This window comes from Alligator mississippiensis, chromosome 4 (assembly GCF_030867095.1).
Source record: "Alligator mississippiensis isolate rAllMis1 chromosome 4, rAllMis1, whole genome shotgun sequence".
NCBI lineage: Eukaryota > Metazoa > Chordata > Crocodylia > Alligatoridae > Alligator > Alligator mississippiensis.
The window spans coordinates 198,454,180-198,478,365 of record NC_081827.1 but is presented as its reverse complement, the minus strand read 5'-3'; the positions used below and the strand labels follow the sequence as shown (position 1 = coordinate 198,478,365).

General features: G+C 40.2%; 1 protein-coding gene across 2 annotated transcripts in view; it reads left to right on the top strand.

Annotated features, from left to right (window-relative positions):
• Positions 1–24,186, top strand: part of PMS1 (PMS1 homolog 1, mismatch repair system component) — a 79,391-nt gene that overhangs the window by 44,498 nt on the left and 10,707 nt on the right. For both annotated transcript variants that reach the window (XM_059727237.1, XM_019492125.2), the window contains 5 exons: positions 3,135–3,257; positions 5,545–5,688; positions 11,581–12,494; positions 21,894–22,352; positions 23,243–23,373. In XM_059727237.1, the coding sequence (XP_059583220.1) occupies positions 3,135–3,257; positions 5,545–5,688; positions 11,581–12,494; positions 21,894–22,352; positions 23,243–23,373 (1,771 nt within the window). The remainder of the gene's footprint in view (positions 1–3,134; positions 3,258–5,544; positions 5,689–11,580; positions 12,495–21,893; positions 22,353–23,242; positions 23,374–24,186) is intronic.

Sequence of the window (24,186 nt, the reverse complement as noted above, 5' to 3'; positions counted from 1 at the left end):
TAGGCAGGATCCAACCCAGAGCTGAGCAAGACTTTCTCTGCAATTGCAGTTCTTAGCTACTCCAGGCTATGTGAATGAATCTGATTAAGCTGTGGCCTAGCACAACTGTAAGGAGTGTATGCAAATTTTGATTTTTGTGCAAAATCTTGTAACTTGAGAAAATGTTGTGCCAATTTTTCATAAAAGTGGCAAAAGATACCTCTCATACAAAGGCCACCTCTTGCTAATGTTAGGTCTCTGCCACCAGAGCATGGAGGTGTGATATCTTTGCAGGGAGTAAAGGACAGGATTTTTTACCATAGGCAAAACATAGTGTCGTATCTTGATCTTGCCTATATTGATAACAACCTTGTTCCTCCTTTATCAGGTGTTTTTACTGCATCTCTCCTGCCTGGTTGCTTCCTGATAATGTCTCTATCCTGTATTTGTTTATTTATGGAGTTTTACAGAAGCTTTTGTTCCATCTGCTACTTAGCTGTGCTATGTCTGCTTCTCCCTGAGGCCTGGAGAACAGTACCATGATATCTGAAAAATTGGCTACTATGCAGTTGGTCCAATAAAAGATATCACTCACAAAAATTCTTACCATTCCCATATTGCCCTCTCCTTGTTCTTGGAAATAGCTGAGCCATTTTTTCCATCTCCCAAAAAAGCCTGAAGATGCCCATCATGGAAAATTTCAGCCCAGATAGTTAAAATTTGGCAAAGATAAAAGCAATGAGAAAACTGTCTTATAAAGGGAAGTACTGGTAAGTTTAATATTAGTTAGTGCTCTCAATCCTACCTAGCCTGCATGTTGTATATGTTTTTTAAAAATTATCATTACAGCAGTTAGTTAATATGGTACAGTATTACTGATTAGATTCAGTTTTAGAAATCTTAAATCATTGACTCTGTTATACTGCATACTGACATCCCAAACATTGCAGCTATTATCTGCCAATTTAAAAAAAAGAAACTGAAGTGTAAAAGAGAGGCATTTAGATTAGAAGCAATAGAATTGCAGAATATAAAATATAGAAGAGCAACTTGTTTTTCTTGATAATGATCCAACAGACAGTTGACACCTCTTGAACTTGAACAGTGGCGTTTGGTTGTGTCTGTAACACTGATGACTAGAATGCTCCAGCTTGCACACGGAACGTTTATTGCAGTTTGAAGAGTACTAAATAGAGTGCCAATGTAATTTTAGCTAAACCAGTGATTCTCAACCATTTTATACTTGAGGCACCCCTCTGTGACTTATGAATTGAGCAGCACCCATTATTATAATGCTTAGCTACTTGAAGAGGAGCCAGGAAAGAGGAGAAATAGCTGGCGAGGAAGAGCCTGCATTGCAGTGAGTGGGGGGAGGAGGAGCTGCTGGAAGGGAAGAGCCTATATTTACTTCCTCAATCTTGTCTCCTCTCTCCCTGGGACAGTCTTCAAAGGCTGTCATAGCACCCCAGGGTGCTGTGAGACCCCGGTTGAGAATCACTGAGCTAAATGGTCATTGCAAAGGGTTCTGCTGAAGCCAAAGGCTTGTATTATTTTGTATCTCTGAGATTTTGATTTAAGTAAGTATAAAGACTGTGACCAATCTATAGGCTATGGTGAGTCACTTAAACACAGCCCAACTTTTTAAAGTGCTGAACACTTGCAGCTCCTGCTGAAAATGATTAGATTTATTAGTGCTCAGCATCTCTGGAAAGCAAGACACTTTGATTTAGGTATCTCATTTTGGATTTAGGTGCCTAGTTTCAGGCAACTTCTGTTTGACTCTTTCAGCCTGTATATGGCTCTCTTCCCCTGTCCTTGCAACTGTGTGAATGTATTGTTTGTGAAAGGTGCTGGATGCACAGCTTTGGACAACAAGCTTCCTATTTATCTGCAATACAGGTGGAACAGGTGCAGCATAGTTACATGTCAAGATTCTCAGCACTACCATGACAGTGTGCTTCAGCCTTGACCCAGGGAAATGAGGTCCTGGCTTAATCTCTTTGCCTAGTCATTCTCTTGCCTTTCTGCTGAGCCTACAAACTGGCATGTCAGTTATTTCAGGAGTTTCATGGTATGAGCACTATATATCTGGGAACTGAACCAGATCCCCTCAAATTTGTTTCACATTAAGCTACTGAATAAGCATCAGGCTAGCAACTTTTCTACTCTGTGAACTGGTGGTGTAGAGATAATGGAGACTGTATCCCACAAGAATCAGCCATGCGTTGTGTTCTGTGATTTTTAAAACATTTGATTTACAAAGCAGAACACAAGGAACCTGTCTGTTAGCATCTTATTGCTCTGAGACAACTCATCATGTCTCAGGTAGGCAGTTTTGTTTCCTTGTTGATGCTTCATAAATTTGCCTAAACTTGCCAAGCGGATAGAATGTAAGGATTTGTAAGAATGCCTGGAGTAAACTTGAACAATCTAGGCATGGGGAGCCAGACTCTGGCCTCTGATTAAAATGCTTTGAGCTAATGACTGCTTTACAGGTGCTTTATGACCATCAGGGAACTGAGGCAGCCAGCTGTATGTTGGAGCAGGTTGTGCTCCAGCAATTCCTACCTGTGCGGCTATAGCTGTCAGGCAGACATGGGATGACACTGTGGTCTGATAATCCTAGGCTGTAGAATAGCCCCTGAGACTGTTGTGAAGACCAGCAGAGGAGACTTAAAGTGATTTTTCTGTGGCCATATCACCTTCTCACTTGCAACAAGTAGAGTTCTGGGGCAGCTGAGGGTCTGGGCTAGGAATTTCTCAACACATTCTGGAGAGGAAAATAGATAAAATATTATTTTTCTCAGTTTCTCTTAATTATTTTCTTGGGCCTGGTTTGTAATTTTCAAAAGCAATTCACACTTGGGTCATTGGGTGAGTTTGGTGCCACAGTCTGGTGTTGGAAATGCTGGAGGCTGCAAGCGGGAGAGGAACAGTGGAAAAAAACCCTGGTCTGTTCACTCTCCTTTGAAACATCTACTCTCTGCCACTGAGACACAAGATACTGGGGAATATGGACCTATGGCCTGATGCACTAAATGGAAGTTCTTATGTTGTTATGTTATGTTCAGTTCACAAGTGCCCTGTTATGTCTAAATAAATGTGTTGAAAGACTTCTTTTTTTACATTGTACTGTGCTTGTTTTACAATTTTAGATATCTCTTTCTGGATTTCTTCCAAAACTTGATTCAGACAAGTCTTTGACAAGTCTTTCAAGTTCAGAAAGGAGTTTTATTTTTATAAACAATCGGCCAGTACATCAGAAGGAAATATTGAAGGTACTGTCATCTGGCTTTTGATTTTCAGTATATTGAAAATAAGGTTATTTGAAGTGAGACCTATATCAAGTCTAACTTTCTGCTCATGATTTGTTATCTAGCATAAATTGGTTGCAAAATTCTTTTCTTTTTTTTTTTTTTACTTTTATTACATTTATGTAGTCTCCTCCTGAAGCTCAGGGTGGCTTACAACAAAAAAACAGTTGCATTTAGAAAAACTGATAACAATATTAAAATAAAACAATATGTAATAAAAAACCTTCCCCACACAGTACCCCCAAATTTAACACCACCTGCAGAAATCCTGCCCAAATAAAAAGGTATTTGTTTATCATCACTTCTGGAAGATCATCCAGCTTTTGGCTTTGGGTTGCAAGGGGGAGGGAATTTCAAAGCTGAAGAGTGGCTACTGAGAATGAACTCTCATGTCTTCGTCAAATGAAAGTGGCACACAGACGTTGATAGCAGCCGAATGTAGGGATCACAATAGAACATAACAAAGGTGGCATCCGTTAGCTATGTAGGGCCCAGACTGTTTTGGATTAAAAGTTAAGAACAGCACCTTGAATCATGCCCAGAAAATTGTTGGAAGCCAATGCAAACTGGAGCACTGAAGTAATGTGCAACCCCATCAGAAGGCAGACCACTGTGTTCTGCCCCCGCTGCTGCTTCTGGATGATCAGTAAGGGCAGCCCCAAGTACATTGCATCACAGTAATAAATCTCAGCCTTTAGATGAATGCATCAGTACTTCAGTTTCTGTACTTTAGACATCTATAAACATTTTTATACTTAATACATTAGATTATAGGTACTGAATTAGAGTACCACTAGGAAAACTTCACCCCAAATGTTTTAGGTAAGAAATCTGAAGTATTAAACATTTCTTTGAAGCCAACTCTAATAGAATTATCTTCATGGGTTTCTCTAAGAATCCTGCATATCTTTTTTTTTTAACAAAATTATGGTCAGTGTCAGAAAACAATATAAAAGTCTCAATTCGTCGCATTATTCATTGCTTATTCATGCTGGGCTTCTTGAGCAATATACAAAATTTTTAAAAGAACATATGTGTATGTGTATTTAGTCAAAATGAAAGTGATAGTTCAATAGCATTGGCTAGTGTAGGGCATAGTGTAGGCAGAATTTGATACAGTGCAAGTTTCCCCCCTGAGCTGTGCCAGAGCACACCAATTCTGATTTGCAGCAACATTGCTATTCTAGTTCAGCTCTCGGAGGAGTAACTGCCAGTCCTGACCAAATGTATGTGTGGTAGGTTTTGTGATGGACAGAAAGAAATTATTCCCACCTTGGACCCAAAGCTGTCTGACTCCTGTGTAAACTGTGATTTTAATTTTGCATTGTTCTAAGAGGGAAGAAAAAATGGTGTATCATGTAACTGTAGTTCAGTGTTTGTTTAGAAAGCAAGTCATGAGGGTAAATTGGATTTTTCAGCAGTTAATCCATAGTTGTCTGTTTTATGAAAGATAGTTTATGATTCCCCCTCTCCCTTCACTGCACTCAGTATGTGCACTTCTAGAAGGATCTGTGATTCTGCATAGAAACACATGGTCCTTTCACAGGCCTACCCTGCTGAGAAAAGTTCAAACCTAAACAGAATGGTTGAATAGTCTCATAGTGGCAGTTTAGATTTTTTTTTTTTTTAACTCTACCAGGACATTAGAGAAACCAGATCCTGTGGGGCATGCATGAAATCCTAAAATCAAGCAAGATTTAAAAGAGGGCTTAACTTTGTTCCAATTTTGATTTGAATTACAAAGGAACCCCAATCTCCAGGAGAGGGTGAGCTTGATCACGATGGAAATTAATGAATAAGGTGGTTTCATACATCCTTTTTCTTCTCATAGAAAATAATAATATTAATTTTAGCATACATGCATATACGTTCATATTCTCTTTCCCTCTCAGAAGTAAATGCATTTGGGCTGGAAAAAGCATAAAAAAGCATTGGATCTCCTGCCCATTTTGGGCATCAGTTCTAACTCCAACAGTAGCTTTTAGTCCAAAGATATGAAATGGAGTACGCTTACAATTTTATAAAGCTCAAGTGGCCACTATCAGTAGTTTGGCGCAGATTCCTTGGGAGACAGATGGCACAAAGGGAATGGAAATCACTTGCAAATGCCCTTATGGGTATTCTTATATGCAGAAATTCCCAGGGGAACTTTTTTTTAGTGATTCTTAATTTGTATAGTGTAGGATTTTGCTTCCTACCTTTGTATCTGTTCTTTCTATTGACTACTTCTGTTTGTTGAATTTATCCATAGTTAGTTCGACAGTACTATAATCTGAAGTCTCAGAAAGATTCCTCTCGTTTGTACCCTGTGTTCTTTATTAAAATTACTATACCTGCTTCTGCTGTGGATGTGAACTTAACACCTGATAAAACTCAGGTCTTACTGCATAATAAGGTAATTAATATTTTACTTTTTTTTTTTACTTTGGCACATACTTACTTTGGCCTTGATCCTACAAACTCTTACACAAAAACTTAACTTTAAGTAGATCAACATGGGTTTCAAATGCTTGGTGTTTAGAATATGCTTTAGGCTTTGCAGAATTATGTTTGTATGTAACACACTGCTATTGTAATGAAACTGTTTCTTGTGAAAATTATTTATTCAAATAAGTAGTTATTTGATTTAAAGCTGACTTAAGTTGATTTTTAAAGAATAGAAGTCAAGAGTTTACTTCTAGTTTCACAGACCTTTTAAGCCAGTCATTGTTGGTACTTAATTTTTATAGCAACTTTCATTTTAAATAGATTTTGTAGTGACTAAAACTAAGCAGAACTTTTATCTTTTGTTCACAATTTTTTTATGTGGTATTAAAGTGTTTGTATCTAGGCTGTCCAACTTCCAGGTGGCTGTACCAGTGGGGGCTGCATGCCCACAGGCCACATCAAGATTAGCCACAGCCTCCCTAAGCCACACACCCCACAGATGCCTCTCCACACTGCTACACTGTACACCAGCAACCCCACTCACTATGCACCACATGCCTGCAACCTCCGCCCCCCGCACAGCCACACTAGCATCCTACTGCTGCACCATGCTCCTATGACTCTCCCTCCCCCCCCCCCCCCCCCCCGTGACTGCATGCTTTCCTCCCTCCCTTTTCCTGCTGCACTGCATGCCCAGGTTCACCCTCAGCTTCCCATGCTGCTGCCCTGCCCTGCCCTGCCCTGCCCTGCCCTGCCCTGCCCTGTCCTTGGGGTGGTGGCAGAAAGCAGCAACCAGAGGAGGGAGGGGGAACCTGGAGACTCTGACTGCTGTTGCAGTTGGAGTGCTATGGGGAGTCTGAGCAGGATCCCAGGGGCTGCAGATTAACTCCTCATGGGCTGCCAGTTGGACAGCCCTTATTTATACTAAATGGGCTAATGAACATTAGTAGACTAGTTAGATACTGGAAATATTCAAATATCTGATATTAGATACCTAAAATGTTTATATACTAATGTGAGAGCATGAGGAATAGATGGGAAGAATTGGCGATCTTAGTACAGTCAAGTAATTGGGATTACAAAGATGTGGTGGGATAATTCACATGACTGGATTACTGTCATGGATGGATATAATTTAGGGAAGATGGGTGGGGGGAAAAAGGAGAAAATGTTTTACAATATAGAAAGAAGATGTAAATGTGCTATGAGGTGCAGTACAAACTGGGAGGTGGCCTGTTGAAAGCCTCTTGATAAAGGTCAGAGGAAAGAGTAACACAGGGATTTGTGGTTGGTGCCTGCTGTAGGCCATCCAACCAGGAGGAACAGGTGAACAAGGCTTTTTAAACAGCTGAAAGAAGTTTCTCCAAACTGCAGGATCTGGTTCTAATGGGGGACTTCAGTTATCAGGACATCTGCTGGGAGGGAGACATAGTAGTGGAAAAGCAGTCTGGCAAACTCCTGGAGTGTGGTAGGGTTAACTTTTTGCTACAGATGCCAGAGGTGCCAACTAGGGAGGAATCTCTGCACACCTTAATGCTCAGAAACAGAGGAATTGGTTGAGAGTGTAAAGATAAAAGGTAACTTGAGTGACGCTGACCCAAGGCTCAAGTTTAAAATTCTAAGGTGAGGAAGGAAGCAGAGTAGCAGAATAAAGATGCTAGAGTTCAGAAAAGTAAACTTTAGCAAATTCAGGTAATTGGTGTGCTGGATTCCCTGAGAGGCAAGCTTGAGGGGAAACAGAGTCTAGGAGAGCTGGCTGTACTTTAAGGAAGCCATATTAAGGGTGCAGGAGCAAGCTATCCTGATGTGACAGAAGACTGGAAAGTACAACAGGATTAGCCTAACTAGACTGCAGTCACTTCAGTGGGTTGGTAATTCAAAAAAGAATTCTACAAGTATAAACTTGGTTATATTACTAGATAACAGTATAGGAGTATCACATGGACATACAGGGAGAAAATTAGGAAGGACAAAACAAGATTTGAAATGCAGCTCACATGAGACATAAAGACTAAGTGCAGACAATCAAAAAGCCCAAGGCTGAATCAGTTCAGTCTTCACAGGTTAGTCTAAACTGTGTAGATTGAACTGATAAACTAATGAACAAACATTTACTTTTGATTCCGGAAATGCAGCCATATGCCTGCAGTGGCCCAGGCCAGAAGCTAGGGGGTGCCAGAGCACACCTCTCTGCTTGGCTGGAGCCAACAGCTTGGGCAGGCTAGCCCGACCACCCTGCAAGGGGTTGCAGCAGAGGTGCAAAGCATTCTGCGATGTTGGGGGCTTGGTTAACTTGAATCTAGAGGGAATCTGGGACAGAAGTTCAATAAACTGATTTAACCTAAATCAGTTAAGTCTGATACTATGTCCATCCAAGTTTATTTTAAACTGGTTGTGGTGATTTTGAAAGCAGTTTACGTGCGCTGAACTTCTGTTGTGTTACAGATTTGAATTGGTTTCCAATCACTTACACCAATTTATGTATAATTTCTGTTCCTAGACAAGAGGCAATAAAAAAGGATCCTACAAGTATGTCAAAAGAAGACAAAAAACAAATAAATTGTACAGAATGTAGAAGGCAGTCTACTTACAGGTGATGCAGTGGAGCTTGAAGTATTTAGCACCTTATTTTCATTCAGTCTTCGCCAGTATGGTTAGCTTCCAGATGACAAGCATGGTTGGCAGCAAAGATAGAAGAGACAACCTAGAGTAGTGGAGGAACAGGTTAGGGATTATGTAGAGATGCTAAATGCTTTCAAATTGATGGGGCTGGATGGGATCCACCCTAGAGTACTGAAAAAATTGGCTAAGGTAATTTTGGAGTCTTTGGTTGTTCTCTCTAAGAGCATGTGGGAGGTTGGGTGAGGCCCAACATGACTGAACAAGGGCAAATATAGTGCCCATTTTTAAGAGAGAGAAGGAGGAAGATCCAGGAATTACATTTGAGGTCATGTTTACTGGTTACTTGCCAAGATCAGGAAACAGATCCTCAAGGAATCTGTTGTGAAGCACCTAGATGAGAACAAGGTGATTAGGAATGGCCAGAATGAATTCACCAGGACAGGTCATGCCTGACCAACCAGATTTCCTTCTATGATAAGGTGACAGGCTCTTGGATGGGGGGTGGTGAGCAATGGATGTGATGTACCTTAACTTTAGTAAGGCTTTTGACCTAGTTTCCCTTGATGTTCTCATTAAACATTGGTATCAGAAGTGGACTGGCCAAGTTCGCTGATGATACCAAACTCTGGGGTAAAGCATCCACACCTGAGGATGGGAGGGTGATTCAGGCTAACCTTGACAGGCTCAGGAAATGGGCGGACGAAAACCTGATGGTGTTTAACACTGAAAAATGCAAGCTTTTCCACCTTGGGAGGAAAAACCTGCAGCACGCTTATAGGCTTGGCAGTGCTACGCTGGCTAGCACTACGGATGAAAGGGACTTGGGGGTCATGATTGACAACAAGATGAACATGAGCTATCAATGTGATGCTGCAGCTAGTAAAGCGAGCAAAATGCTGGCTTGCATCCATAGATACTTCTCAAGCAAATCCCAGGATGTCGTTCTCTCATTGTACTTGGCTTTGGTGAGGCCACAGCTGGAGTGCTGTGTCCAGTTTTGGGCTCCACAATTCAAGAAGGATGTGGAGAAGCTTGAGAGAGTGCAGAGGAGAGCCACGCGCATAATCAGAGGTCAGAAAAACAGACCTTATGATGAGAGGCTGAAAGCCATGGGACTCTTCAGCCTGGAAAAGCCCAGGCTCAGGGGTGATCTGATGGCCACCTATAAGTTTATCAGAGGTGCTCACCAGGATCTGGAGGAACATCTGTTCACCAGAGCGCCCCAAGGGATGACAAGGTTGAATGGTTATAAACTCCTCCAAGGCTGTTTAAAGCTGATCATAAGGAAGAACTTCTTTACTGTCCGAGCCCCCAAGGTCTGGAATAGCCTGCCATCAGAGGTGGTTCAAACACCTACTTTGAACACCTTCAAGAGAAATTTGGATGTCTGTCTTGCTGGGATCCTATGACCCCTGCCGACTTCCTGTCCCTGGGGCAGGGGGCTGGACTCGATGATCTTCCGAGGTCCCTTCCAGCCCTAACGTCTATGAAATCTGTGAAATCCAGACAAGACAGACATACTGTAAAGTAGATGCATAACTGGTCAGATCATCAAGTAGACATGAACGGCTCAGTTTTTAGTTGGGAGAAGGATCAAGATCTACGGTTATTTAGTCTGGGGAAGAGAAGACTGAGAAGGAATTTAATAATAGTCTTCAGATGCCTGAAGGGCGATTGTGATAGGCTTTTTCTTCTGTGGCCATAGAGAATATGACTAGGAGCAATGGCCTCAAGCTGCACCAGAGGAAATTTAGGTTGGAGATTTGCAGGAACTTTCTGATTTTAAGGGTCATCAAGCATTGGAATACACTAACTACATAGAGAAGTTATGGACTCAATCCCTGGATGTTTTCAAAAGCAGCTAGGCAGACTCTTGATGGATGGTTTAGGCAAAGGTGATCCAGCCTTGAGCAGGGGCTTGGAGCAGGTGACTGGGATCATAGGATCATTATCAGTTCACTTCTGGACCCAGTTTCCTGTGATCCTATGATACTACTAGACTACAGTATGAATAATAAAAGGTTTTATAAGTCTTTCCTAGTACTAGATTCTGCTGTCACGTGTTTACTCATGAATAGCAATTTACATCATGAGTAGTGCTGTGAAATCAATGAGAGAACTTGAATCGTGGGTGTTATTCACCATGACTAAGTGTGGCACAATCTAGATCAGTGGTCCCCAACACTTGTTCCATGAAACAACAAGAACAATGTGCTACAGGGAACATTACAGTTTGCTGTCCCTGGCAATTTCATGTTTAACTTTTTAATTTCATGAAGCCATGAGCAACATCAGGCAACATGTTTCCAGCTTCTTTAGCCATGAATTTGTTACTTTTGCAGGTTAGCCTGACAGGCTTAATGTTGTTTTGATGTAGTTTATATGAGAAAAATATAGCTTACACAAAAATAAACAAGTACATGTAGGGTTAATTTTCATATTTAATTTGATGTAAAACTCTGCTTTTACTTTTAAATTTTTTTTTAGTTTTCTTCCATACAAAAGTCTTGGAACCGTTCTGTGAGTTCACACACACACACACACACACACACACACACACACACACACACACACACACACACACACACACACACTTTTGATGCTGTGATGATGTCTTGTGTAAAGTTACTTCATTCTGCCTTGATTGAAGTTAAAAACATGCAGTTAGTACATTCTGGGCCTGTCTACACATTCATTAATGCACTTTTGCTACTGCACATGAAGTTTAGAACCTGTAATATGAGGTACTACATAGAAGTGTATTAGGCTGCCCTAATGCACAGTAGCAAAAGTGAATGCTTTTTAGATGACATGTCAATGCTCAATAGACTAATTCTACTGCATATTAGCACTGTTTTTGATGTGATGCTTTAATGCACAGTAGAATAGGCTTTTGCACATTAAAACGCATGTGTAGATGTGCTCACTGGATGAGAAAAGATTATTCCTAGTGTTCTAGAAGCTTAAAATAATAAGGAAAGCATTATATGTTTATTCTGTGGAAATAAAATAAATAAATGGAGCAAAAGTACCTATAGTGAAAAATTTAGGGTTAAATTATTGATTAGTGAATTTTAAAGTATTTTAAAGAGTATACACTACTACCTAACATAAAATAATGCAAATATATCTGGACTAGTTTGTAAAATACCATGAATAAAACAGTTGTATTGAACCATCTGTCGTTTGCTGAAAAATTGTCCTATTGCTTATGTGGTGTTTTTCCTCTCCCTCCCAGGAATCTGTTCTTCTTGCTGTTGAAAATGTGCTGATATCACTATATGGGCCACTACCTGCTGCAGTATCTTGTGAAACTAATAAAACAGATGTTACCTCAGTGGATGTGTTTGATAAAACAGAACAAACAGATGTGCTTGTTAATGAAGTGGAACCATCTGGAAACAATTATCTGCATGCTCATACTTCACTTCTTTCCTTCAATAATGGCATGCAAAATGGTCAAGCAGGAAAAAACACAGAAGTCTGCTTAAAGCATCAAACACTGTGTAGCAATAGCACTCATGGCATCCTTAATAAGGGAGAGCTTTCTGGATCTGATATGCCCCAGAGTGATACAAATCAAGACAGTTCCATGAATAATGTATCGTGCAAGGAGAGTCCAAATAGATATATAGTAACTTCTGCCCTAGATGGCAGTACACTAACAGATACTCAGTGCATAAATGCTAGTGAGCATCTTTTGAGAGCAGATCACTGTAATGAAATAGGAAGAAGTGATGAAATTGCAGTCCCTAAAGATTTACCTAACATCTCTGCTGATAACTGGAGTATGGGGCATGCACTTAAAAATGACATGGGAGAGAACCTAGAGCCTGTAAAAATTTTGATGCCTGAAATTGGAAGAGTAACAAATCATGAACAAAATGAAAACACTGATGATCAAAACCAAGATCAGCAGAGCCCAAATCAAAGTACAAAAAAACCTAATGTGGTAAATGATAAACTGGGACAGATAGTGGCCTATGATTTAATTAGTAGTCAAATAATAAGGAAACCCAAGTCAGCAATTGCTCTTTTCACCCAAGAATATCGTTCTAAATTGTTAAATGATAACCCAAAGGCCAACGTGGAGGAATTGATGCTGAAAATTGAAGAAAAATGGGAGAAACTGAATGGAGAGGAGAAAAAGAAGTAAGTTTCCAGACTTTGCATTTGACCTCTAAACATAATAGTTTCCATTCTGGGTGACTCATTGGGCACCAAAGATGAAAAATTACATCCCAATTATTTATGAAAAACAGAGCAGAACATTTATTGTTGATTTTTCCAAGAACACCATCCTGGCAACAGGTTATATTTTTAATTATTATCATATTTACTGTGTGCAGAGCTGTACCATTGGTGATTTATTCATTTTAATATTGATGACTTGTCCGCTCTGTTTTTCAGTTTAAGGACTTAATTCAATGAATTACTTTAATTTTTCCAGTTTACTAAGTTTTTTTTATAGGCAGCAACTCCCTACAATTGCCATTTCATTTTACGTGGGATATTTTTTTCATTTGTATTTTAAACACTTATTATATTGCTTTTATGTCTTTATATACACCTCAAGGGAGCTAACTTCATCACTCTTGCGAAAAATACTTAGGTATGTTTTAGGCAACTTTCAGGTCAAATTCACTGGTAAATTATACTCCATTTAGCTCTGTGGAAGTCAGTGGACAAAGTGTAAGATCAAACTGTTAATAACCCTTTCTTATTCAGTATGTCCTCTGACACCTTGAAGGATTTGTAAACTATAAGCGTTACTGCATTTTTAACAATTACTCTGATGCTTTCAATATGTATACGTCACAGCTCATCATTCTTGTGTTATATAGGTAAAATCCTGCTGTCAGCTCTACATTTGCTGCAGCCATCCCTGCATACAAGAGCCATCATAGTTCTGTGCAAGTGAAGCAAGGGTTTAGGAAGATTAGGTATAGGAAACCCAATTATGTAGTGTAACAGGCATGCTGTCACTCAAGTCGCAGACAGAAGAGTAGCTCCCCATTATAACTCACTGCAACTCATTGTTGCAACTCACTGTGCCATGAGTTGCAACAATTCCCGAGACCCAACAGAATTCGCTGATGGGTCCCATGAGCTGGGGAATTGAACGGCTGTTTAGAGCCACTGCAAGCCTGCAGCTGCTTTCTCCTAGCAATGCCCTACTTCCCTCCTAGCCCCAGTGCTGTTTTCAGATTAGGACGAGGGGGGGGGGGAAGGAAGAAAAGAGAGCTTGTTCTGGGGGGTTACCCAGCTGGTCCTGAAGGGTGAGATGGTGGACTGGATCATCTGAAAAAACCCCAGACCAAACTCACTCTGCTTCCTTCACACACCCCACCCCCACCCCCCCACCCGCCATTCTGAAAATAGTGCCAGTAACCGGGCTGAGCTGCATCAGCCTACCCTGCTCCTGGCACATGCAGACACAAGTTACTGAAGGTGCTTCAATTTGTAGGGTGCAGATTGTCATGGGATTGGGCCCTTTTAAAGCATTCTGCAGCCATGCACTTGTGTTTGGTCATGACTGTAGAGCGCTTGCTTGGGCCAGATTGGGCAAGAATCATCACTTCTGTCTGTGCCATCAATGTGGTGTGAGAAGAACTAGGAAGTAGTAGTAATGAGTCTTGGAACAAGGTACTTTGTCACTCCACCAGTCCTTTTTTTTCACCTCACCCAAGTCCCTGTTTTATTTAGTCATTATTCTAAAGAGCTGTTCTTAAATTATAGGAACTTAATGGTTGTTCTTAAATACAATAAAACCAACACTCATCCTAGGTCCAGTAGATATATCAACTGCTAACTGTAAGTGTAAAACCACACCAAATGACCTGTAATTAGAAATATTTCTTTCTAGACCAGTGGTTCTCAACCTTCTTTTCCTGAAGGCATCCCTCCATAGCTTTTCCAATTTTAATGGCACCCTGGTTTGGAATTACTAAGCTGAAATATAAATTCAGAAAAGTTGTGGATACTTTGAGGTTAAAAGGTTGAGAACCACTGATTTTGCTGGTCTCAGGTGAAGGTGACAGGGGCAGGAGCTCACCTTGCTATGTCTTCCTCTCTCCACTCTCTGCCCTCTCCCTGCCCTTTGTCCATACCTGAGGGCAAAAGAGCAACCCCTGTCACCAGACACTCCTTCAGGCTCTTGCACACTGGCAACTGTAGCCTCTACCCCACAGGTCCTCCCGCTGGCCTCAGTATTGGAGTAGGATGATTCTAACTGAAAAGTATGGCTCTGTAGCCCCATGTCCACCTGTTACAGAGTGCAACATTCAGAGTATAGGGGCAGCTGGTACAGGGGATGCCAAGGGGTGGGAGAAGGCAGCAGTAGCAGTCTCCGAAAGAGCAGCCAGAGAGATGCTACTTGTTTGAAAAGATGCTGGGGCAGGTGCAGAGCACCAAATGAGGAGAACTCCAAGGAGTTTTAGTTTGCTGCCGTACAGCTGCGGAGTAAAGCACTGGACCATGCAGCTCAGGGGCTCTGCAAGAAGCCCGTGCAGGCAGCCTGGCAGCAGCCTGGGAAGGTAGGCTCTACCCAAAATCTTTTTATTTTTTTCTTCCCTCCCTAGAACCTGCCTGAGCTGTGCGGGGGCCCAGTGCTTCTCTCCATGGCTGCAGTGCCCCCCCCAGGACCGCCCGAGCCGGGTGCCTGTGGGTGGGTAACTAGCATGCATACCTGCCTCCAGATCTGAATTTCATACTAAAATCAAACATAAATTTTATGAATGTTTTAAATATTATGAGATTTTAAACTTTATTTGTCTGTTATGTAAGTCCTTTTTTTTTAAACTTGGGATAAGAATAATCGTTTGTGCAGATATGGTAGCATCTATAAAGAATTTATATTATTAGAAAAGAGGAATGGGATTTACTGAAACAGTAAAAACAGGCATCCTAATAGAGGTTATTAATAAAATTAACAGTCTGGAGAAATCTATTTTAGTGTACTGGTAAAAGATTAAAATTATGGAACAAAATAAGAATAAAGTGGAAGTGGTTCTCTAAAATTCCTAAAGTATTTAGTCTTGAAGGGTGCATATGGACAGGTTATTTATAGCTGAAGCAGAATATTATTGAGGTTTAGATTTTTTGGGGGGTTGGGGGGAAAATGAAAGATTTTAGAACATATTGTGAATAGTTAAGATAAGGAAAATGCTTGTTACACTTAAGGGGTGGGGGGTGGAGAGGGAAGAAAGAAGGCTGGGTAAGGATGGCCAGAGAGAACGAGGCTGCATTATTCAAAGTAAAATATAAAGGTGACTTTAACAAGGTTTATCTGTGAAGACAGTAAAAAAAAAAAAAAAAAAAAAGGACAGCTATGCCTGTTAGATTGTAATTGCCATTTTTAGTAATATTTGTTTCTTATTTCTATATTTCCTTGAATTTACACACAAACTATTCTTTTCTATTCTTCGTCTTGTTTGAGAACATCTGCGTTACCTGATAAAATACCTAGTAGATTATTTGAGTTAAGCAAAAGCTTTTTATTGTCCCTTTTTAAAATCTTGTTTAAAGACTGTAGTATATCTACTGTGTGGGTAAATGAGAGGCCATATCTTTGAGAGGAATTTTTGATTGAATTAATGAGAGTTTCAGTGCATCAGTATGATGGTAGAAATCTACTGTGATTAAATTACCTCTTATGTAATTGAAAACAAAAGTTTTTCCAGTTGCTTCAGGATGTAAGAACTTGCTCTGTTTTAGCTTTTTGTACAAGGGTGCTCTTCTGCTATGATAGTTATGTTAATAATGTGCCTACAGATTAATTGTTTTCTCTCAGTTCAGGAGTAAGACATTTCTTTGCAAGTTTCTGACATGCAAATAGGTGTAATCCTGTTCCTATTGAAGTCAAAGTCCATAAGAATGTTTGTCATCAATAGTATGACAAACATACAATCAATAGTATTGTAACTTGGTATTTCCTATTTAATATATAATCTTAAGATATCCGTGACAGTAGCACTGTATCCCAGTGTTATTAACAGTATCTGGTTTTGGTTTTTTATGTTCATAGAATTTATGCATGCATAGTAGGTTGAAAATTCTATACCGTAGTTCCTTTCCATTCTATTTAGAAGTATACTTTTGGTTGTTATATAAAGAGTAAGATGCTGTCACTAAGGATCATACAGTATAAGCAGAGGTAATCATTATAGATGGAGACCATTAACCCAGATTCTAACCCAGTGCATGGGTTGCACTGGGTTGTATCACATGTCCCATCTTAGAGTTCAAAGTGATTTTTCATCGGTATGGATTGACTGTCATTTGTAATTAAAAAAATTATAGAGTCCTTAAACTAAAATGGAAAAACTAAGCTTACATGAATGTCCATGTTGGCAGCATTAGTTGCTTCTATGCCCCACAATGTCAAGGATTTTCTTTCTCATTGTCACTGGGTAGTACTTAATACAGTCTGCCCACACCTTTAGTATTTGTCTTGGACTACATTTATTCAGCTATGCTGTAAAAATTTTTTAGTTAAGAGTGTAGGTTATAGCCGTGTTGGTCTCAGGATATAGGCAGACTAGGTTCTTTGAGTGAATTATGATATCTTTTATTAGACCAACTTAAATAGTTGGGAAAAAAATTTTTATCAAGCTTTTGGGTTTAAAAACCCTTTGTCAGGCTGAGGGAGTCTCTGCAGTTGGTGTGTGCTCTTCCTGGATGGAATGAATAGTAAAGAAGCTTTATTATTCATTAGTAAAGAAGCTTTACTATTAATTACTATTCATTGCTCAGATAGATATTTAACAAAGTATTCATAGTGAAAACATATCCTTTTGTCTCATATTCTTGTCAAGCAGATTCCAATGTTAGAATTCCCTTGGCTAAACGTTAATGTCTGGTCATTGGTTTTCCCTTTTTGGAGGCATTTCCATTCTTAGGTTGACAAACACAAAAGTTGTTCATTTATCAGGCAATTCTGTTGCCTACATGACTCCTGCTTTGTCTCAGGGGAGACATTAGCTTCTTGAATTGTAATAGGTCCATTACAAAGTGAGTGGGTAAATCATTCCACATGCATTTTTCATAAGAATAATATAGAAAATCTCCACATTCTCCATAGTAAAAAAATATAGTTTATCCTCTGAAGTCTGTGCATTATATAAGGTGCCAAAAAGAAATCAAAAGAGAGTATCTATTATCATAAAAGGGGTTCATTTTCATAAAAGCATGAGATACTTTTGATACCATGATATTTAACCAGTAGTTTGAAATGATTGTGTTGCATTACCTGGATAAGCTAAGGAACAATGTATTTCATTCTTCGGGGGCAGGGGGCAAATACATGGGTGTCGTTCTGATCAAATTTCACCAAGGGTTTCCATACCCAAATGGTCTTACTTGCCTTCTGCCTTTAACAGCTCAGTAACTTACATTCTGTAGCTTTTTGCACTGCTTATGAAATCTTTCCATCTGGGCTTAAAGTGCAAGTGGGAAGTAGTAGAATATTAAGAAACTTGCAGGGCTAGAGTTTCTCCTGACTCAAACCTATAATGGCAAGACAATTTACTGGACCTTTTATATATTTTAAAGTTTGATGTCACTGTAAAATACAAGAGCTACATAAGGAAATGTTCATCTTTTATAAACTGTTACTGAGAACAGCTAGTTTATTGATCAGGTCAAAGATATAACAACATTCAGGATTAAGTCTCTCTGTTCTAGTGATTTCACCCATTAATTTTAGAGGTAGCAGATGTTTTTTGTCTTAACATTTACTCCATATTTTTTGGACATAATTTATTGTCCATTTCAAGGAACTTTTTAAGTTGCCTTTTTTAGTAAATACTGGTACCATATGTGAATGTTAGCACATTATAATTAATTACAAGTGGTGACCCTTCCATTCACCTTATTTTTCCAGCATGAGTGCAGATAATTGAATCAGACTGTTCCAGTAAATAGCAATAAATAAAATTAACATATGAACAAGCTAAAATACTTCTTTCCAGTAATGGTATAGGGTAATCCTGCTTTCCAGTGAAGATCAGATTGATTTTTATTCTAGAATTCAAAGTATTAAACAGGGCTGAGAAAGGTGAGTGAACATGTTGGTGCTAAGGCCTTTAAAAACCGAAGGTTGTCTGAGATAGATCAACCATAAGATTCCCCTAAAATACGTACTGTTAACCCCCTAAACTCGATCCACAGCAATCTTTCTGAGCTTCTGGGTGTGAGGTATACCATACCCCTACAGGTCTTGAGCAAAGGAAAAGTGCCAGTAACAATTGAAGAGTTTTCTGTTCCTGGCTTTGAGCTTGTCTTTGTCTTCTACTGTCCATAATAGAAACAAAGCTGAAGAGAAATGCGTAGTATGCAGAACAATTCCTAGAAGAGATCCACTGTGACATTATGAAGCAAAATGAGACAGACTTGGTGTGGGCTACAGGGTAAAATATAGGCAGGGAAGGGGTGGCTACTGTGGTTTGGATTGGGGCAGATGACATTGAAGTGGACCCTAGATACCAGGACAGGTGTAGTTTCATAGTTTCTAGGGTCGGAAGGGACCTGAACAGACCATCATGTCCGACCCCCTGCCCTGGGCAGGAACAAGTACTGGCATCATAATACCCCAGCCAGATATCTATCCAACCTTCTCTTAAAGACCCCCAAGGTAGGGGAGAGCACCACCTCCCTTGGGAGTCCATTCCAGAGCCTGGCAGCCCTAACCACAAAGTAGTGCCTCCTGATGTCAAGTCTGAACCTACTCTCAATCAATTTATGGGTTTTTTTTCCTTGTTATCCCAGGTGGTGCCTGGGGGAACAGAGCCTCACCTATTTTCCACTGGTCCCCCCTGGTGAATTTATAGATGGCTACCAGATCCTCTCTCAGTCTTCTCTTGTGGAGGCTGAATAGTTTCATGCCCTTTAGTCTATCTTCATAGGGCCTGGCCTGCTGCCCCCTGACCATGCTAGTGGCCCTCCTCTGGACCCTCTCAAGGTTAGCCATATCCCTCTTGAAGTGTGGCATCCAGAACTGGATGCAGTACTCCATCTGCGACCTGACCAGTGCCACATAGAGGGGAGGGAACACCTCCCTGGACCTGCTTGTGATGCCCCCGTGGATGTGCTGCTTGATAATTTTTCAAAGGTCTTCCCAAAGACAGAGGTGAGACTAACTGGCCTATAGTTACCCAGGTCCTCCTTTCTCCCCTTCTTGTAAATGGGGACCACACTGGCCCTTTTGCAGTCCTCTGGGACCTGGCCAGAGCACCACAAGCGCTCGTACAGCCATGCCAGGGACCCTGCTATGACCTCCACCAATTCCCTCAGTACCCTCAGATGAAGAGTATCTGGACCTGCTGATTTTAAACACGACCAGCCCCTCCAGAAGTTCCCTAACTAGATCGTCTCTGACCCTAGGCATGGCATCGTGTCCCCTGAGTCTGTCCATAATCTTTGTGGGGAAGTTGTTCCGGTCCCTGATCAGAAATATGGAGGCAAAGAACTCGTTGAAGAGATCAGCTTTTTCCTTTGCTGCAATCACCAGATTGCCAAACCTGTCCTGTACCTTGAGAAGCAATCAGCTTAATAGATTTACATTGCACAATGCCTGCATTTATGAAACATTAAATAACCTTTAAGTTGTTTTATTGTTAATGACATCCACAAAAGAGCCCCATCCATTTGTGACTGTACAGTACCCACTCCCATTGTTCAATATCTATTTCTTTCTTCTCCCATGGCATCAGTGGGATTATTTAGGATAATAGAAAAGTTGGACAGGAAGGGACCTCATGAAGTCATCTTGTCCAGGCCCATGTTTAAGGCAAGATCATCCCTGACTAAACCGTCTCACTCAGATGTTTGCCTAACCTGAAAACTTCCAGGGATTGAAAGTCCATAACGTCTCAGTCGCACGTTCTAATGCTTGACTACCCACAAAATCAGAAAGTTCCTCCAAATCCCTTTATTGCCTCTTAAGTCCCATACTAATTGCATCTCAGATCTTTCCTGGGCTTTACTGTTTTTCCCCGTGTGCCCATGTGATGCTTTTCTCTAGTTTTATAACCAAGTTTCCAATTTTTCACTTACAAGCGCTCACCAATTTTATGACTGGGCCCATGGTTCTAATCTTTGTACCTAAGCATTGATACAGAAGTGTCCTCACTTCAAAGGTGCCAAAGCCCTATGGAACCACAGTGGATCACAAGACCATAGTGGTCAACATAATTCGGTATACTATTCCTAACAGGCTTGTACTAACTTGCTTCAAAGGAAGGTAAAAGAAACAACAGTGTAGACGATTATACAATAACTTGTTTAAAAGAGAGGTTCTTTCTTAATCCTTGTTAAATAGTGGTTTGTTTAAGCATAATGGCTGAGATTCCTTATTATTTCTCTTTCATGTAACTCTCGATGTTCTCATGATCTATTTCAACAAATCCAGCTATTTGAGTCTCACTTGTACTCAGTATTTGTGACACTAGTTGCATATAATTTAGATGATGGGAGAAAGAGAGGCTAAGTCATTTGATAGGACAGGGATAGCCAACCTGTGGCATGTGTGCCACAAGTGGTATGAGCCGCTTTTGTGTGTAGCACATAGCAGATCAGGGAGGGAACAAGCAGTACAGCAGGAGATGGGGAACAGAAAGCAGAGCAACAGATCAGGCAGGGATCAGAATGGCCCTCAGGGATGGTGCGGGACTAATTTGTGGCATACCTGCCAAAAAAGTCCTCCCCCACCAAAATCACAGAGCACCACCTGGCTGTTGTTTTTAGATATTTCTGTTTTCCTTCCCTGAATTATTAATTATTGTAAACATCTCTTATCATGTTTTTGAAGCCAAACAGTCTCAATTTTTTCCATCCCTTTTCATACTGAAGTCTTTACAAAGAGCAGATAAATTCAGATAACTTGGAAAGACCTAACTCAGTAGTACAGACAAGAGCCTGATGATATTATTATATGTCTGTATAATTTAAACATGTTTAAGGAGCATCTGTGGCAGTTTAAGCCAGTGTCATTACTGTTTCTTTATGGCATCAGTCCTAATCTTTTACAGGCATTTACTGAAATGTTACTTGGAAAAAGGTGTTTCTCTTGCTCTCATAACCTGGTACTGGGGAGCAATTTGCTGTCAAATGGCTGCTTTTATCTAATAACCAGATACAACATACCATAGGTGCCAACTTTATTTTTGCCAGAGGGGCCTAAGATAATGGACATGTGGAAAGTTTCATGCATTTCAGGTGCCTGTAAGGTATGGTATTTCTGATTACAAACCTGTAGTCAGATGGACCCTGTAGGAGAAGAGGAGTACCGGTGCCTTACTCTGCAGCCTTTTGCAGAACATAGCTTGCTTTGCTTGTTGGCTACCAGGTTGCAGGAAGAGCAAAGGCTCCATCCATTCTCCAGTCATTCCCACCTACCTGTTTTTGGGGTGGGATTTCTGCCCTTCCAGCAGAGATCATGATGGCTACAGTAGTATTCTCTCTACTTAAGGGAGTCAGAGTGCTAGGTTGTATTTTAATGGGTGCTGCGATCAGGCCTTTATTTCGTTACATTTCTGAATCTTTTCCTTTTAGGTATGAAGAGAAAGCTGCTAAGGATCTGGAACGATATGACAGACAGACAAAGAAAGCTGTGGAACAGAAAATGCCACGGTCAACGAAGGACACAGATAAAAGGCAAAAGCTCAGACTGAAGGCTTCTCTCTCCAACCAGCAAAATCTTGACAAAATGTTTCATTCTCAAACTGAAAAGAAACAGAAATCCAGCGAGCCTGTGAAAATTGTTCAAGTGCCCTTCTCAATGAATTCTTTCAAACATAAACTTCAGAGGCATGAGGAGAGCAATTTGGATAAACATGAGCTTTACCTGATCCGTCGTCTGAGTTTTCCTGATGTTTGGATAATGGCTTCTGAAAAAAATATAATGTTACTGAACCCATATAGAGTGGAAGAAGCCCTTCTGTATAAAAAGTTACTGATGAATCATAAACTTCCTGTAGAGACCCTGGACAAACCAATTGCATTAACAGACAGGTACTGTAGAATGGTGCAAGGTTTTTAGTTTTGTTTTGTTTTTTAAAGTATCACTTAATTATCTGCATTAAATGCTGAAGAGACCTTAGCCATAGAGTCAGTGACTCTCTAGATTTATGTATTATTTTTACATTTTAAATCACGCATTGAAATTATTCAGTAGACCTGCTCCTGTTCCTGCTCCTGCTCCTTTTAAAGTTATGGTCTTAAAGGAATTAAAGGAATTTTGTCACTGATTTTATTGTTAGCAGGAAAAAAATCATTACCCAGAGGTTTTTAAAATACTTCCTAATTTCACAACCTTCCACCAACTTATACTGTCCTGTGTCTAGTTTTGCAGTTTTTCTTTTTACAGAAAATATATATAAAATATAAGAGAATTGTCCTTATCTATATATCATTAAAGTTTTATCATAAATTTAAACTGGTTCATGTTTTATATTTGCTTTATTTACCTAGTAGCTTTAATTTTGAACAAAAGTGTCCCCTAGGAATCATATAATAAGAGTATGCTTTTGCTTTAATTTATTTTATCTTTAGAATATAAATTACAATTCTTTAAGATACATAAATAAAATGGGCACATTTCTTTCTTTTTTCAAATATATTTGACCTAGAGTTTTTATAATACTTACATTTTCCCAAAGTTTATTTTCACTGTTTGTGAATACAAATGTATCCTTGGGGTTTGCATATGTAGATGTAATTTTTACAAGAGTATGATTAATAAGTTAAAATAATGGAACTGTCTTCTTAAGTAAATATATTATTTTTCAGTCTATATCTCTACTTACTTGGTCATGCTTTTGTTTCTATGGGGGGTTGGGTTGGTTTGGTTTGGATCATTTTAAACTTTATCACATTTGTTTTTTTGTTTGTTTGTTTTACAGTCTTTTTAGTGGAGTTCATTATATGAACACACTCAAGAGTTTGTCAAAGGATTGTCAAAGATTCAGTGGATCAATTTACTTAATGGATCCAAGGCTTGTAGCAAATGGATTTAGGATAAAAGTAATACCAGGTATGATGATTTACCTTTCTTCTTTTTCTTTTTCTTTTTTTTTTGGTCTTGTCAAACTTTTCCAGTTTAGATGGTAGAATGGGTGGAATCCTGTCAAACAAACTGTTAACTAACTAGGTAACTAACCAGTTGCACCTTTAGTACCTTAGGTTCATTTAGAGTTTTATCTGACCAAGAGCATCATCTTTTCTTTCTCACTTGGGAAATTAAAATTAATGACAAAAGCATTCTTTGTTCAAACACAGCATCAAATTTTCCTTTCAAGAGGAATACTTATCTAAAACATTTCAAAGAATGATGTTTTAGCCTTTGGTGATTTCCACCAATCAGGGTTTTCTGTTTCTCACAGAACAACAAACCCCCCACAAATTTCCCTTTTAGGCAAGAAAAACATGGATTTTTCACTTTAACAGAGGAATATGTGGATTTTCCACTTTTGCAAAGAGCTCTTTGCAGGCTGGCAGAGCTGGGGGGAGTGGGAGGAGGGCGGTCAGGCAGTGGGCGCGTTGTACATGTGTGTGCTTATACACGCACATAGCTGCCAGGCAGCCTAGGGCTGGGGCTGCTGCCCAACCCAGATAGTGGATGGGGCCTGGGGCCAGCCTGGGCAAGGAGTGGGATGGGGCTGCAGGCAGGTCGTCTTGGGGGGTGGGGGCTTGCTCCCTGCTGCTATGTGCACTCCCAAGGGTGGGGGTAGGGAGCATGTGCCCCCCAGATCTGTACATGGGCTAGGTGCAGGCTGCCCACAGCAGGCTTGGGCTCCCCGAGCTGCTGCCCTCCCCCCAGGGCCTCTGTGGCTCAGCAGGCAGGACC